We start from the raw sequence: 17517 nt of genomic DNA, 5'->3' as shown, positions 1-17517 counted from the left end.
AACATTGACATTTTATGCTTTCTGAAGCCTGCTACCTGGAGGCGTCTCTGCATAATAAAAACCTTGGTTTTCACAACTTGTGGTTTCTGCAACTCTGTGTGTGTGTGTGTGTGTGTGTGTGTGCATATCTTAGTAACAACCTCCTTAATTTAATCCAGACATTCCCTTCTTTGGGTTCCAGGTCTTAGTCTTTCAACAAATTGCCAATCAGCACATCTTTGAATCCACCTACATCCTGGAAGCTGCCATCCCCAGACCCCTTTTGGGACCAAGCCAATGTATATTTTACATGTATTGATTGATGTTTTATGTCTCCCTAAAATGTATAAAACCATGCAGTAGCCCAACTATTTTGGACACGTGTTCTTAGGACCTTCTAAGGCTGTGTCACTCTCATATCCTTAACATTGGCAAAATAAACTTCTAAATTGATTGAGACCTGTCTCAGATACTTTTTGGTTTGCAATTTATGTATGTATTTATTTGAGATTGCTAGGTTGCCCAGGCTAGGGTACAGTGGCAGGATCATTGCAGCCTCATCCTCCTGGGCTCAAGGGATCCTCCCACCTCAGCCTCCTGAGTAGCTGGGACTACAGCCACCCACCACCAGGCTGGGTAATTTTTTTTTTTCTGCAGATACGGAGTCTCCTGTATTCCCCAGGCTGATCTGGAACTCCTGGGCTCAAGCAATCCTCCTGCCTCGGCCTCCCAAAGTGCTAGGATTACAGATGTGAGCCACTGCGCCTGGCCAGGTACTATATTTTAAACACAAAGGATCTAGGTAATGACAAGGACAGCACGAATTCCTATAATGAATGCAAACGTGTCTCGATATCACAATGTCTGGCACAGAGTTATTGGAGGCTGTTCTGTCCAGCGCGTTACAATTTACAAAGCTGCTTCTCTGAAGCTGGATTTAGAATCTGCCTTAAACTCCGCGGCGGGGCCTTTGACAGCAGTAGGGACTGGAGCAGGATCAGAGCCGTTAGCGTTGATGGTCACTGTTGCTTCGGGCGCAGGTATGGTTTTCTCTGGGTTGCCATTTCAACTAGACGGCCTCTGGTAGACCAGACCTCGATCCTCTGTCTTTATCTGCTTTGCAGAGGTGGGACCATCTCTCTTGCACAAAGTCAGCCCCGGCTCGCAAACACTCCGCCCCGCACAAAGATGGCGCGGAGACGGGCTGGGCCAATGGAGTGTGGCGTTGCTCGCGGTTGCCTAGGTAACAGCCAATGGGCAGCGGGGATTGTGCCCAGTGCGGTGGCCGGGATGGCGGTGTCAAGTGGGGCAAGTGCTGGTGGAGGTGGCAGAGAGCAAGGTGGCAGCCGGGAGCCCAGGAAAAGTCCGAGGCGCTGGAGCCCTGCGTCGAGGCGTGACGGTCATCCCGAAAGGCCGGCCCCAGGTTGGCTGCAGGCGCGGCGCGGGAGGGAGGGTGCCGAGACAGACTGTAATCGGCCAGGTGGGCATTGAGGAACTAGCACGAGATGACCCGGCTGGGGGGCGCGGTCCATCTCGGATACGCTGACCCGAGGGCAGCTGCCTGTGTGGGACACAAACCTAGACCCTTTAGTCTCCACCGCGGGGGTCGAGGCCCAGAAGAGTCCACGGCAGTCGGGTTGGCGCGCAGGGGCTGCGAGGCTGAGTCGGGGAATGGCAGACCCGTGTGAGCGTTATACCTGCCAGGCGGGAGAGCGGGCCCGGGTAGCGGAAAGGAGCCTGGCTGGAACGCGAAAATGGGGCGCGAGAGGGTGTTGCTTTGTTGTGGTCTAGGGCTTTGTTTTCCCAGGGCCCGCCTTTGTCGCACTGGTGGAGAGAACTCCCACATATGGAAACCTGGGGAAGGGGTTGCTTTAATTTGTTGATGGGTGGTATTCCTGCAGTCTAGCATCTCTGAACTGCTTAGGTACCAGCAGGAATAACTGCTGTAACGGAGCCCAGCCCAGGCATTCCTTTTCCCCTGAAATAGGATAGGATTCTGGCAGTGTTGCTCCCTAGTCCCAATTGCCCCCAGGTCATCATCGCCTTTTTTTTTTTTTTTTTTTTTTTTAACATTCTTTTTGGCGCCAGTATCTTCTTCCCACTTTCTTCAATTAGCAACGATATACATTTGTTTACTTTTCACAAGGGGAAAGAGGAGGTTAGACTTATAATAAAAAACAGTTATTTCGAGCTCATTTTAAACACTTGAAAAAGAATATTTAGCCTGTAATCCCAGCACTTTGGGAGGCCGAGGTGGGCGGATCACCTAAGCTCGAGAGTTCGAGACCAGCCTGACCAACATGGAGAAATCCTGTCTCCACTAAAAATACAAAATTCGCCTGGCATGGTGGCTCATGCCTGTAATCCCCAGTTTCTTGGGAGGCTGATGCAGGAGAATCGCTTGAACCCAGCAGGCGGAAGTTGCCGTGAGCCAAGATTGCTCCAGGCGGGGTGAGGTCAAGAGATTGAGACCATCCTGGCCATGGTGAAACTCTGTCTCCACTAACATAAAAAAAATTAACTGAGCATGGTGGCATACCTGTAGTCCCAGCTACTCCCGAGGCTGAGGCAGGAGAATCGCTTGAACCCGACTGGCGCAGATTGCAGTGAGCCCAGATTGGGCCACTGCACTCCAGCTTGGTGACAGAGCAAGACTCCGTCTCAAAATAAATAAATAAATAGAATAGTTGACTTTTTGTTCGAGGTTCCTAACAATGCTAATTTTTGTTTATCAAAGCCTCCATTTTCTCCTCTTTAAGATTCTAAAAGCCTATGAACTGCTTTCTTTATTACTGAAGTAATTTGACAAGACTATTGTACCCTGGGAAGGGTGGTTTTGTGGGGACAGTGTGAAGGTATATGTGGGTAGTTAGGGTGGCTGCCTCCAAACAATATTCTCTAACTGGATCTCCCCACACCACTGCCTCAACTTTTTTTTTTTTTTTTTTTTTTTGAGACAAGGTCTGGCTCTGTTGCCCAGGCTGGAGTGCAGGTGTGGTGCTGTCACTGCTCACCACAGCCTCAAATTCTGGGCTCAAGCAGTCCTCCCACCTCAGCCTCCTGAGTAGCTGGGACTACAGGCATGCACCACCACATCTGGCTAATTTTTTTTTTTTTTGGTAGAGATGAGGTCTCACTACATTTCCCAGGTTGGTGTTGAACTCCTGGGCTCAAGCAATCCTCTTGCCTTGGCCTCCCAAAGTTTTGGGATTACAGGAGTGAGCCACCAGGCCTGGCCCTGTTCCTCTTTATGTTATTTTTTTTTTTTCTTTTAAATCCTCTTAAATTGGACACAGGTTACTGTGAATACAAAGTGTTCTTTAATAAGTTGATTTCTTAAAATTAGAAAAAGATAAAAAGAATGGAAACAAAAATTCTCATTACTGTCTCAGAGTTCTGTTTGGAAATAAGAAAATAAAAAAAGAAAGGTCTGGGGCAGAAGAAAATAAAAGTAGCAAGAATGTGGTCTATAGTGCAGACTAATAGTGTATTGGTTTATAGGGACATAATAATAATTTTCTTTTTCTTTTCTTTTTTTTTTTTTTGAGACGGAGTTTCACTCTTCTTACCCGGGCTGGAGTGCAATGGTGCGATCTCGGCTCACCGCAACCTCCGCCTCCTGGGATCAGGCAATTCTCCTGCCTCAGCCTCCTGAGTAGCTGGGATTACAGGCATGCACCACCATGCCCAGCTAATTTTTTGTATTTTTAGTAGAGATGGGGTTTCACCATGTTGACCAGGATGGTCTTGATCTGTTGACCTCGTGATCCACCCACCTCGGCCTCCCAAAGTGCTGGAATTATAGGTGTGAGCTACTGTGCCCGGCTTTTTTTTTTTTTTTTTTAAAGATGGGGTTTCACCATGATGGCCAGGCTGGTCTTGAACTCTTGACCTCAGATGATCCACCCACTTCGGCCTCCCAAAGTGCTAGGATTACAGGTGTGAGCCACCACGCCCAGCCAGTAATTTTCTTTTATGTAAATGTTTGGACTGATCTTTCGCAACCCATCTGTCAGGAGTGCAGAAAGGGTGGGTGTCTGTTTAGAAGTGTGAATCATCTTGGCTTGTGACTGGATTCCATGTATATATCTGGAGCCTAAACCCCTAAGCCATATATTCTCTTTAAAAAGATGATTTGGTTAACTGATACAGATACTGATTTGTATCCCTTATTAAAGTATTGGGTCAGGCACAGTGGATCACACCTGTATTCCTAGCACTTTGGAAGGCTGAGGTGGGCAGATCACTTGAGCCCAGGAGTTCAAGACCAGCCTGGACAACATGGTGAAACCCCATCTCTACAAAAAAATGCAAATATTAGCTGCATGTGGTGGCATGTTTCTGTAGTCCCAGCTACTCAGGAGGCTAAAGGTGGGAGGATGGCTTGAGCCCAGGACGCAGAGGTTGCAGTGAGCTGAGATGACGTCACTGCACTCCAGCTTGAATGACAGAGCTAGACTCTGTCTCCAAAAAAAAAAAAAAGTATTGGGCTTTCCATCTTCATCAGCACTGGCTATATTTTGTTAAACCAGATTTGTCTCAATGACCATAGTTATTGGTGAAATTCCTTTTTGGGTCAGTAGCTATACAGCTATTTATTAGCATGGTTAATTATAAAAGTCATAAATTAAAATCCAGACAGTATCCCAAATAGCAACAATATCAACTATTTGGGCACATGTTACAGTTTCTAGCCAAATATATTCAACCATGGCCTTAGACCCATGGATTCTACATGTGTTCCCTTACATTAGCACTTCTGATTGTGGTCTTAGCAATGGACATCATTTTGGCAAGCATCTGCCTAAGGGAATTTGCTATATGTCCCTAAATCAAAATGGAATGAAAGTTTGTACTATATACTGTTGAAAGCCAATGGTAGAGGATGGTGGCAGGGTTAGGTTGAAACATGGTATTCCAGTTATTATTGCCATATAACAAAGTACCCCAGAATTTAGCAGCTTAAAACAACCACATGATGTTCACGGTTTCTGTGGGTCAGGAATTTGGACCGGGTGTCATGGGAGGCCTCTCTGCTCCCTGATACGGGATGGAACGCAGGCTCAGTGGCTGAGGGTTGGAATCATCTGAAGGCTCCTTCACTGATGCCTGGTACCTAAGATAGAATGATTCAAAGGTAAGGACAGCCAACTGGAGCACCAGTATATGGCTTTCCTGTGTGACTTGGCTTTCACTGTTAGCCTCTGGGTAGTCAGGCTTTTTATGTGGTGGCTCAGGTGTCCAAGTGTGAATATATTGGTGAGCAAGATGGAAGTTGTATCACCTTTTGTGATCTAACCTCAGAACACATTTTCATTGTGTTCCATTGGTCCAAGCAGTCACAAGCCTACTCAGATTCAAGGGAGGGGAGGTAGATTTCACCTTTTAATGGGTCAGCAGCCAGGTCAAATTGTAGACAAACATGTAAGACAGAAGATACTATTGCAAACGTCTTGGAAATACAGTCTGCCACATTTGGCAATAAAAAGGTAACCTTTCTGGTCTCATTGGCTTCCTTAAAATATTTCTGATATAATCCCCAAGAGCTAATAGCATACTAAAAAAGTAGTTAGGGGCTGGGCACAGTGGCTCATGCCTGTAATCCCAGCACTTTGGGAGGCCAAGGCAGGCAGATCAATTGAGGCCAAAAGTTTGAGACCAGTGTGACCAACATGGCAAAACCTCATCTCTACTAAAAATATAAAAATTAGCTGGGCATGCTGGCACACCTGTAATCCCAGCTACTCAGGAGGCTCAGGAGGCTGAGGCATGAAAATCTCTCTAGCCTGGGAGGTGGAGGTTGCAGTGAGCCAAGATCACACCATTACACTCCAGCCTGGGCAACACAGTGAGACTCTGTCTCAAAAAAAAAAAATCCTTTGGAGGGGGGAAGGTGTACAACTTGAGAACTAGTACTTTGTCCATAAATAACTCTCAAACTGGAGAAACATTCCCTTCTTTCAGTAATCTAGTGGTCCTTCTGGAATAAGGTATATGATGCCACTCTTTGGAAGTTTTCTGTAGCCTTGAGAAAAAGTAAATAAATACAAGGCAGTGCTTTTCCTGACTCCTGTGTAGTGAATATGACTCCTCAAATCCCGCTACAATAACTCCTTTCAAATTTTGAGTGAAAACAAGTTGGTTAACTGCTGCCAAACATCTCAAGGAAATGCTCTTATAATCTTTTTGTATAAATAGTGATTTTGTGTTTAGGTTTTGGAATGGTTGTTTAATTATAAAATTTAGTGGAAGATATAGCCCTTCAGCTTCTACTCCGCTTTGAAGGAATGAAATTTCAACCATAAGCTTACTTTTAGTACTGTGACTTAATTCTGGGAAGAGCTGGGGGAAAAAAAAGCATAAATAAATAAGAAAAAAAAAATTCTGGGAAGAGCTGAAGATAGCCTGATCAAAATGCCCATCTGTACTGGAAAGAATTTTCCTCTGTTCTGATGGAAAACTGCTTCTCATACTCTCATTAATATTGTATTTGTAATGGAGTCATGTTGGCCTCTAACCCAGCACACTCTGATGCTGGGCCAGTGATAAGAGGCTTATGAGCCTGAAACTGGATGCTGACCTTCTGAGACACTGATAGGACAGAGATGACACAGCAAGTACCAGCATCATCTCTCAGAACATAGCTCCCAGATGTTTGGAGGCAGTTTACTACAAGAAGATAATGGTCCTTGCCTTGGATATCTTCTGTGTGAGAGATACTGGAAATGGAATTCTTGACTGATAAATGAAGAAGGGAGAAAGTCCTATGGGAGTGGCCCCCAAACATCTCTAGAAGAGTCTCCACAAGGTTGGCCTTCATTTATGCAAGAAATGAATCTTTTCTCTTATTTGGACAAGAACACAGGGATTCTTAGAACTCATCCGTCCTCATGGCTGGGATGAAACTTGAGACAGAGCCAATGTGTTGAAGATGTCGCTGAGCCCTGCTCTGGTCAGGCCTATTTTCACATCAGACCATTTCTGGGCTTTCAATATCTGTATCAAAAATCATTATGTTCTGGCTGGGCAAGGTGGCTCAAATCCAGCACTTTGGGAGGCCGAGGTGGGCAGATAACATGAGGCCAGGAGTTCGAGACCAGCCTGGCCAACGTGGTGAAACTCTGTCTCTACTAAAAATACAAAAAGTAGCCAGGTATGGTGGCAGGCACCTGTAAGCTCAGCTACTCAGGAGGCTGAAGCATAAGAATTGCTTGCACCCAGGAGGCAAATGTTGCAGTGAGCTGAGATCGAGCCATTGCACTTCAACCTGGGTGACAGAGTGAGAGTGTCTCAAAAAAAAGAGACAAGAAAAAGAAAAAAGGTTTTCAGGTCCCTCCGCTGAAGCTACTCAGCAAAGTCACCAGCACCAGTCTCCATTAAACAAACAAAAAAATCACCTGGGCACAGTGACTCATGCCTGTAGTCGCAACACTTTGGGAGGCCAAGGCAGGAGGATCAACTGAGATCAGGAGTTTGACCAGCGTGACTAACATGGTGAAACCCCGTCTCTACTGAAAATAGAAAAATTAGCAGGGAGTGGTGGCAGGTGTGTGTAATTCCACCTACTTGGGAGGCTGGGCAGGAGAATCACTTGAACCCGGGAGGTGGACATTGCGGTGAGCCAAGACCGAACCATTCACCATTGCACTCCAGCCTGGGCCACAGGAACGAAACTGTCTTAAAAAATAAAAATAAAAAGGCCGGCACTGGCTCACGCCTATAATTCCAGCACTTTGGGAGGCCGAGGTGGGTGGATCGCCTGAAGTCAGGAATTCGAGACCAGATTGGCCAACATGGTAAAATCCTGTCTCTACTAAAAAAACACAAAAATTAGCCGGATGTGGTGGAATACAACTGTAATCCCACTTGGGAGGCTGAGGCAGGAAAATCTATTGAACCCTGGAGGCGGAGGTTGCAATGAGCCGAGATCATGCCACTGCTCTCCAATCTGGGTAACAGAGCGAGACGGTTCTGATGCTTGTTCTCTCTCTCTCTCTTTTTTTTTGAAACAGACAGAGTTCCCCTCTGTGGCCTAGACTGGAGTGCAATGGCACTATCTCAGCTCACTGCAACCTCTACCTCCCGGACTCAAGCGATTCTCCTGCTTCAGCCTCCCGAGTAGCTGGGATTACAGGTACCTGTCACCATGCCCAGTTAATTTTTGTACTTTTAGTAGAGACGGGGTTTCACCATGTTGGCCAGGCTGGTCTTGAACTCCTGAACTCAGTGGATCCACCAGTCTCAGCCTCCCAAAGTGCTGGGATTACAGGCATGAGCCACTGTACCTAGCCACTTGTTCTCTTTAAAAAAAAAAATTCATTATGAGGCTGGATGTGGTTGCTCATGCCCATAATCCTAGCACTTTGGGAGGCCAAGGCCAGAGATTGCTTGAGGCCAGGAGTTTGGGATCAGCCTGGGCAACATAATGGGACACCATCTCTAAAAAAAAATCAATTAGTTGGGCATGGTGGTGTGTGTCTATAATCCTAGCTACTCAGAAGACTGGGGCAGGAGGATTGTTCGAGCCCACAAGTTTGGGGTCGCAGTGAGTTATGATCATGCCATTGCACACCAGCATGGGCAACAGAGCGAGACAGTGTCTCCTTAAAAAAAAGTCATTATGACATAAGGCCAAAATAAAAATATCCTGTAGGATGTTGATACAGAGTGGATGAGTGTCAACTATAGTTTGTTTTCCCTCTACTTAGTATTCAGCTCTTTAGTCAAAATTGCTGAGATTTTCATTTTCCAAGTGTTGTTTGAATTACACTGGTAGCATTTTTTACTGAGGAAAGATCTATAGAAGTTTTCATTACAGTAAGTAAATGTATGAGTTTAAGTATAAAACTTTGAAAGAGGAAAAGAAACTAACATTTAGTGGGTAGGCCCTGGCAGTGTTCTAGGTATTTACATGTGTGCTATTCTCTTTCCTTTTTCTTTCTTTTTTGACTCTCAGATACTTAATTTAGTCCACCTGACAATTCTGCAAAATACGTATGTTATTTCCACATTGCAGATGAGGAGACTGAGATGGAGAGATGCAGAGATGCTGAAATACCTTGCCCATAGTTACACAGTGAACTCGAATTTGAACTCAAGTCCTTCTATGTGCAGAGTCTACAACACCACCATGTTATCCTGGGAGGCCAGATAGGAATAGGATGGTATAAGTTAGTATAAGAACTTGTGCCAGCAAGGCCAGCTGCCAGACCTCTGATTCTAACTTTTACATGTTAGTTCCCATATGTTAATGTATGACCTTAGTTAATTTGCTTATCCTCTCTGCACCTTAGTTTCCTCATGTCTAAAGTGGAAATAATAATACACACCTCAAAAAGTTAGTGTGAGATGAAATTAGATAATATATTTTAAAAACACGGATGCTCGGCCGGGTGCGGTGGCTCATGCCTGTAATCCCAGCACTTTGGGAGGCCGAGGCGGGTGGATCACGAGGTCAAGAGATCGAGACCATCCTGGTCAACATGGTGAAACCCCGTCTCTACTAAAAATACAAAAAATTAGCTGGGCATGGTGGCACATGCCTGTAATCCCAGCTACTCAGGAGGCTGAGGCAGTAGAATTGCCTGAACCCAGGAGGCGGAGGTTGCGGTGAGCCGAGATCGCGCCATTGCACTCCAGCCTGGGTAACAAGAGCGAAACTCCGTCTCAAAAAAAAAAAAAGCACGGATGCTCACGCCGGGTGTGGTGGCTCACATCTGTAATTCCAGCACTTAGGGAGGCGGAGGTGGAAGGATCGCTTGAACCCAGGGGGCAGAGGTTGCAGTCAGCCGAGATCACACCACTACACTCCAGCCCGGGCGACAGAGGGAGACTCTGTCTCAAAAAAAAAAAAAGAAAAAGGGAATTAATGTACCCCAAAAATCATTAAATATAAACAGAGGTAAATAGTATGTCATTTGATATACTAAAAAATACAAACCCTATTTCTTTTTTAATTCCCTAGGTCTTTTCATTCACCCTTTCATCTTTTATTTACTTATTTATTTTTTAGAGACAGGGTCTTGCTCTGTCAACCAGGCTAGAGTGCAGTGGCACAGTCATAGCTCACTGTAACCTCAAACTCCTGGATTCAAGGGATCCTGCCACCTCAGTCTCCTGAGTAGCTGGGACTACAGGCACACACTACCACATCTAGCTGGATTGTGGTGGTGTGATCTCAACTCACTGCAACCTCTGCCTCCCGGGTTTAAGCCATTCTTCTGCCTCAGCCAGCCGAGTGGCTGGGAATACAGCTACTATGGTAGCCCACCACCACTAATTTTTTTTTTTTTGAGATGGAGTTTTGCTCTTGTTGCCCAGGATGGGGTGCAATAGCACAATCTCAGTTCGCTGCAACCTCTGCCTCCTGGGTCCCAATGATTCTCTTGCCTCAGCCTCCCGAGTTCAGTTGAGATTACAGGCGCCCGCCACCAAACCCGGCTAAATTTTGTATTTTTAGTAGAGACAGGGTTTCACCATGCTGACCAGGCTGGTCTCAAAGGCCTGACCTCAGGTGATCCACCTGCCTCAGCCTCCCAGAGTGCTGGGATTACAGGCATGAGCCCCCACACCCGGACAACTCTGCCTCTTAATGGGAGGAACTGTCTTGTCACATTGCAGGGTCATGAACGGAGGGAGAATATCTGTGCCCATTTTTACAATCTGCTGCACTGTCATAGTTCCCTTCCTTGCAAGCTTTTCTGACTATAGACTTGCTGCTCCAACCTATCCCACTTCATGCTACCACATTCATTTTTTCCTACACACTGCCTGCATCATCTTACATCCTGGTTCACAAACCCCCAGAGGTGGCCTCTTTTCTTCCCTTGTGTGCTGTAAACTCTTATGCCCATCTTCAAAGGTCTCTTTAAGTTAGCCTGACCTAAAAGCAGAGGCTGTGCTATACAGGAAAAAAAGGACTAGTATAGTCAGGGGAGGCTGCCAACAAATTTTACAACCTCTCTGGACTTCTATTTCTCCTGTAAAATGAGAGGTTGGGCTAAATCTGTCAGGTTCTTTTCAAATTTGTTATTTATTTATTTATAATTGTTTTCAAGACAGAGTCTTGCTCTGTCACCCAGGCTGGAGTGCAGTAGCGTGATCTCAGCTCACTGAAACATCCGGATCCCGGGTTCAAGCAATTCTCCTGCCTCAGGCTCCCAAGTAGCTGGGATTACAGGTGCCTGCTACCACATCTAGCTAATTTTTGCATTTTTACTAGAGGCGGGGTTTCACCATGTTGGCCAGGCTGGTCTCAAACTCTTGACCTTGTAATCTGCCCACCTCAGCCTCCCAAAGTACTGGGATTACAGGCGTGAGCCATTTTGCACCCCACCTATTTTTTATTTTTTAATTTTACACTTTTGACATGAGGTCCTGCTATGCTGCCCAGGCTGGTCTTGAACTCCTGGACTCAAGTGATCCTTTCACCTCAGCCTCCCAAAGTGCTGGGATTACAGGTGTGAGTTACTGCACCAGGCCTCTCTTCAAATTTAAGATTGTGGCTGTATGTACCTATGAAGTCCTATTACTCCCCAAATAAACCCTCAACTGTAGTGAGACCAGGCTTCTTATTTTGCCATAGAACATCTCCTATTTACATTGGCCTTAGAGTGTTCATTTCCCGTGTTTTCCTTTTTTAGAGACAGAGTCTTGCTGTGTCACCCAGGCTAGAGTGCAGTGGCGCTATCTCGGCTCACTGCAACCTCTGCCTCCCAGGTTCAAGCAATTCTCTTGCCTCAGCCTCCTGAGTAGCTGGAATTACAGGCGTGCACCACCATGACCGGCTAATTTTTTGTATTTTTAGTAGAGATGGGGTCTCACCATGTTGGCCAGGTTGGTCTTGAACTCCTGACCTCAAGTGATCCACCTGCCTTGGCCTCCCAAAGTACTGGGATTACTAGCATGAGCCACAGCGCCCAGTATTTTTTTTGAAACACAGTGTTGCTCTGTCACCCAGGCTGGAGTACAGTAGTGCCATCTTGGCTCACCGCAACCTCTGCTTCCTGGGTTCAAGCAATTCTGCCTCAGCCTCCCAAGTAGCTAGGATTATAGGCTCCTGCCACCATGCCCAACTAATTTTTGTATTTTTAGTACAGACAGGGTCTCACCATGTTGGCCAGGCTGGTCTCAAACTCCTGACCTCAGGTGATCCGCCCACCTCAGCCTCCCAAAGTGTTGGGATTACAGGCATGAGCTGCTGCACCTGGCCCGTTCACCGTGTTGTCTGATTCTAGAACTGCTCTTTACCTTCTCCGCTGCTTGTCTGCTTGTTTTAAATTCTGCCTGTCTTGTGTCTTTGTTAATCTCTGCCATCCAAGTTGGCACTTAATTACATTATCTCTGATGTAATTCATTGTTTCAATTGTTAGTATTATTACCTAGATTATAAACTCATCAAGGGAAGATACTGTATTTTATATATCAACTGAGCACGTAGTAGATATCAAGTAAATATTTGTAGATTAATCCTCCATTTCCATCCCAGGTCATAGAAAAAGGAACTGGCTGAAAACTTTTAAGATAAGCAGGAGGATAAGAGAACTTGGGCAGAAGTGGAGATGATGGTGCTGGTAGTGGTTGGAGACGTGGGTATTTTTGTTAAACACACCTAAGGGAGCCAACACTTACCAGACTTTAGACTGTATCTACAACATTGCTTTGCCGTCCTTTCCTCCAGCCATTCCATGACACTGGTTCTCCTTTGCTTATTTCCTACAGTTTTCATTCTTTTATCCTGTAAGCTGTCACCATGACCCTGACAAAAGGTTCCTTCACCTACTCCAGTGGGGAGGAATATCGTGGCGAGTGGAAGGAGGGTGAGAAGGACCCCTGGGGAGTATCCAGTGATGAGCACTTCACTTGCTGGAGGACAAATACATCAGGACATACAGCCAACTTTATGGATCTTCATTTCCAACTCCAGGGTTTAATTCCATATAGTCTCTGCCTTTCCTTTATTCTATTTTAGGATTAAGTAAAGGAATTAGAAAATGCTATTGTTTATTCAACCTCCAGGAATAAGTTATATCTTTCTTTTTTCATTTTTCCAAGATGGGGTCTCGCTCTGTCACCTAGGCCAGAGTGCAGTGACACAGTCACAGCTCACTGCAACCTCTGCCTCCCAGGTTCAAGCAATTCTCGTGCTTCAGCCTCCCAAGTAGCTGGGATTACAGGCAGCTGCCACCACATCCAGCTAAGTTTTGTATTTTCAGTAGAGACTGGGTTTCACCATGCTGGCCAGGCTGGTCTCAAACTCCTGACCTCAGGTGATCTGCCCGCCTCAGCCTCCCAAAGTGCTGGGATTGCAGGCATGAGCCATGCTGCCCCGCCTGTGCCAGCCTCTCTTCTAAGCAGTTTGTATTTATCATCTTATTTAATCCTCCTGACAACTTTATGAGGTAGGCACATACTATTATTATTCCCATTTAACAGATGGGGAAATTGAGGCAAGGAGACGCTAACTTACTCAAGATCACAGAACTCTAAGTGGTAGAACAAGAAGGTAAACACAGCAGGCAGCCTGACTCAGTGCCCTCAACATCTAACTACGTTGCCTCTCTCTATGTTTAGAAAAAACAGTACCCCATTAGCACCTTAAAGCTACTAGGCAAATCTAACAGCCTGATTAGCAGCACTGGTTTGAGCTTTATTACATCAATAGGGCTGTGTTTACTCTCTGAACTGACCAGAAAACAGAACAAGATGTTGGGGGATTAATCGTGCCTTTCAAATAGAATTCAAGGGAGTTCTTGTGATGGATACAGCCCACCCAGCAGAACCTCCGGAGGTCTCTCCTCTAACAGGCCACATGAAAGAGGCCACCAGGTATTTAAAAGCCAGGAAGAAAGGCTTGGGATTGAAGGAGGCAAGGTCACATCACATCTGTACAATTTCTCAAGGCTCAAGAATTTAGGCCATGCACAGTGACTCTTGCCTGTAATCCAACACGGTAATCCCAGCTACTCAGGAGGCTGAGGCAGGAGAATCACTTGAACGCAGAAGTTGGAGGTTGTAGTGAGCCAAGATTTCACCACTGTGCTCCAGCCTGGGTGACAGATTGAGACTCTGTCTCCAAAAGAAATAAGAAAAAAAAGAGGCTGGTACATAGTAAAGGCACTATAAATGTTAGCTATTGTTAACTGCTCTGTTATTCATACTTGGGGGACTGCTTCAAATCTGTAGTGATAAGATGGGAAGGCCCCAGGAGCCAGGTTTGCTTCTTGTTTTCTTTTCTATTTTTTTTTTTTTGTTTGTTTTTTTTGAGACACAGTCTCACTCTATTGCCCAGGCTGGAGTGCAGTGGCACTATCTCTGCTCACTGCAACCTCCGCCACCCAGGTTCAAGCGATCCTCCTGCCTCAGCGTAGCTGGGATTACAGGCACATGCCACAATGCCTGGCTAATTTTTGTATTTTTAGTAGAGATAGGGTTTTGCGGTGTTGGCCAGGCTGGTCTCGAACTCCTGACCTCAGGTCCACCCACCTCAGTCTCCCAAAGTGCTGGATTACAGGCGTGAGCCACTGTGCCTGGCCCCTACTGCTTCTCATTTTCTTTGTGAGTAGGGTGATGGCAAGTAAGGGATGCTAAAAGAGTAAGAAGAGACCCTGAAACTGTCTCCTTCCAACCTGAAACCTATCCTTCTCTTTGTTCAGGCCGCAGGCATGGTTTTGGTCAACTGATGTTTGCAGATGGTGGTACCTACCTGGGTCATTTTGAGAATGGGCTCTTTAATGGCTTTGGGGTATTGACCTTCTCAGATGGTTCAAGGTAGGTATGAGGTCATTTCTTTCTTCACCTTAAGTAAGGGAGGCTCTGACATAAAAATGGGATACTGGTAAATATCTGGTCAGTCCTGAGCTTGTCCCACTCCCTGCAGTATACAGATGAGGAGTAAGTAGTTCTCTTATTGGTTATTTTTTAAGTAGACCTAAAATTTGAAATGTCAACCAAGTGAATGACTTTCCACCCCGCTCCCATTCACATCCTATCTTCTTTCCTTGAGATCAGGGCTTCATGTCATACATACTCTCTGATCCTTCTCTGCTGGTTGGGAATAGGTGGGGTAGGTGGAGCTATGTGACAGGTGGAATCGGCTTGCTCCTGGGCATTATTAAATAACAGAGATCAGCAGCTGCTCGACTCCATTCATCTGGACAGCTAACTTCCCACTGAAGGCTAACTTCTTGGTGTTTCTGCAGGTATGAGGGGGAGTTTGCCCAGGGCAAGTTTAACGGTGTCGGAGTCTTCATTCGACATGACAACATGACCTTTGAGGGGGAATTTAAAAATGGCAGAGTAGATGGTTTTGGTAAGTTGCAGCCCAGCAGGATGGGTGACTTAGGTGGGCAAAATGTGGGTGGAAATATGCCTGTTTAGTTTTAATTCCGTGGGTGTCCAGCAATCCATAGTGGCTGTGCCCTGACCCCTACCCATTGAACCCACCAGTAGAGTACTCCTGAGTAGAGCAGGGAGTTTTTCTCTTCTTCGGCCTCGACGTATAGGAATCTTTGAGACATGAATGCCATTGTCACTCCCACATTTGCTCTGCCCTCCTCAAAGGCCTGCTGACTTTCCCCGATGGTTCTCATGGAATCCCCCGAAATGAAGGTCTCTTTGAGAACAACAAGCTGCTGCGGCGTGAGAAGTGTTCCGCAGTCGTTCAGCGGGCCCAGAGCGCCTCCAAGTCAGCCAGAAATCTCACTGCCTGACAGCGCCGTGGGTATCAGCTGACAAGTATTGGGAAAAGCCAGTGCCCCCGTTGTTGACTCGAGGTGAGCAAATGAACCAGAGCTGAGATAAGTTGACAATGACAGTGGAGCAAGGGCCTTATATGTGCCCTGTCACCTGCCAACCCAGAACTGGACCACAGAAAAGTGCTGAGGATGCTGGCCAGCAGAGCCTGCAGCAGTCGTTGGCGGTGCTGTCTTTCCCTGACCCCTGTGTGCTGGAAGACAGAGGAACCGCCTCTTCTCACTGGTTGATACTCTGTTCCTAAGACCTCAGGTTACCCTATGCAGCCTGCTGTGACCCTTCTGCTTCATTTTCTGCCAAGTGATACAGAATCTCTTCGTTCTGCTGCTTTTGGGGCAGGTGATCCTAGCCCCAGCTTAGGGCCAGTGCTCTGTGCTAACCTGGAGAAATAGGAAAAAGATAGGGGTGGCTCAGTACAGCAGCCCTGTGAAAGTCAAGGCCAGAGCTTTTCTTTTTATTATTATAAAAAATCGAGTTAGGGTCTTGCTATGTTGCTCAAGCTTCCTCTCCAACTCCTGGGCTCAGGTGATCCTCCTGCCTGGGCCTGCCAAAGAGCTGGAATTGCAGGCATGAGCCACCATGCCTGGCTGGCAGAGCTTTTCCGTACATTACTTTTTTTTTTTTTTTTTTTTTTTTAAGACAGGGTTTCACCATGTTGGTCAGGCTGGTCTTGAACTCCCGACCTCAGGTGATCCACCTGTCTTGGCCTCCAAAATGCTTGGATTACAGGCGTGAGCCACCACGCCCGGCCGTATGTTACTCCTTATGCTGGTTGGAATCATGGCTCCAGGCTTCCACTTTGTCTGATCGGACTGATATTCATTCCTGCCTATGCCCCTGTGAAGGATTTGGTAAGAGTGCTATTTCCTTCTCCCTTTAGAAGACACGCTGTCTTCCTTCACCAAGTTACAGCAGATAATCCCTATGTGTGCCTCTCTCCTTCGTTAGATGGAGAACAGGATACCTTTTTGGGACAGTCAAGAAAGAAACTCATGTAAACAGTAATCTTATTACTTGTATTTGTGACTAACTCCAGGGAAAAGGATAGAATGTTTAGGCCACTTCAGGCCCTACCATGAGTGAACTGAATTCATAGGGATGGCCTGGGCTGACACAGTTTCTTCCCAGTGGACCAATAAATCAGACTTACCTGAACCCCTGGGATTTTGGTAGAATTGGACCTACTCTAGGACTGTAGGGAACTAAAGGAGCATTTGGCTCACTGTAGCTCTTCTATCATAAGCCTTGACCATCAGGTCGCAATCACACCTTACTGATGGGATCTCTGCAGAGTTTATCATGGAGGCCTCCCCTTACCCCAGTACACAAATACATCCCCCACCTCTAGCTCCCTAGCCTCACACTGAATGTCTCCTCAACAGCAGATTGTGGTGGAAGTAATAGCCGTGTGCCTCTATTTATTCTCTGAGTTGTACTGTAGAAACAGGTGTTTATAAGAATAAAGAAATCACCAGAACTGCCTATACCTAGTTTTCCTGACTTTCTGGCCCTGCATCTTCATGAATATCAATCCATCTGCTGCTTGCAAAAGTTAATGAGATTAGGCCTTGGGACTGACCCTGCACACTTTACTATGTCAAATCATTTAATTTTCTCAGCCTCTACAGAGGAGATATATGGACTTTTTTTTTTCTTTTTAAATTAGACAGTCTCAGGTTGCCCCAACTAGTAAGTGGCACAGCTGGGTGGGATTTGTATCCAAGTCTTTCTGATTCCAACTCCCTTTCCACTGGCGCCTCTCACCCTGAGCATCAGAGTGCCCAA

General features: G+C 46.2%; 1 protein-coding gene across 9 annotated transcripts; it reads left to right on the top strand.

Annotated features, from left to right (window-relative positions):
* The first annotated feature begins 1250 nt into the window (after nucleotides 1-1250).
* MORN4 (MORN repeat containing 4) lies at nucleotides 1251-17214 on the top strand. Of its 9 annotated transcripts, none has more exons than XM_035268670.3 (6): nucleotides 1251-1402; nucleotides 7992-8113; nucleotides 12700-12797; nucleotides 14634-14748; nucleotides 15180-15289; nucleotides 15541-17214. In XM_035268670.3, exons 3-6 carry the CDS (start codon nucleotides 12731-12733, stop codon nucleotides 15687-15689), a joined length of 441 nt encoding a protein of 146 aa, XP_035124561.1. In that variant the 5' UTR covers nucleotides 1251-1402; nucleotides 7992-8113; nucleotides 12700-12730; the 3' UTR covers nucleotides 15690-17214. The 9 variants fall into 9 exon arrangements, with proteins under 9 accessions (XP_035124561.1, XP_078202328.1, XP_054099175.1 ...); XM_078346202.1 differs by having other exon boundaries at nucleotides 12700-12920; XM_054243200.2 differs by having other exon boundaries at nucleotides 1251-1459.
* The last annotated feature ends 303 nt before the right edge of the window (nucleotides 17215-17517 follow it).

Source organism: Callithrix jacchus, chromosome 12, assembly GCF_049354715.1.
Source record: "Callithrix jacchus isolate 240 chromosome 12, calJac240_pri, whole genome shotgun sequence".
In the NCBI taxonomy this organism is placed as follows: Eukaryota; Metazoa; Chordata; class Mammalia; order Primates; family Cebidae; genus Callithrix; species Callithrix jacchus.
Note: the sequence above shows the minus strand (reverse complement) of the source record. Positions and strands in the feature narration are given on the sequence as shown.

Excerpts from the sequence above, each read along its gene's own strand:
- MORN4 (XM_078346201.1), top strand. The coding sequence starts at position 12,731 with ATGACCCTGACAAAAGGTTCCTTCACCTACTCCAGTGGGGAGGAATAT. Across the intron at positions 12,921-14,633 it reads CCAGGGTTTAATTCCATATA|GCCGCAGGCATGGTTTTGGT; the intron begins GTCTCTGCCTTT and ends CTCTTTGTTCAG. Across the intron at positions 14,749-15,179 it reads ACCTTCTCAGATGGTTCAAG|GTATGAGGGGGAGTTTGCCC; the intron begins GTAGGTATGAGG and ends GTGTTTCTGCAG.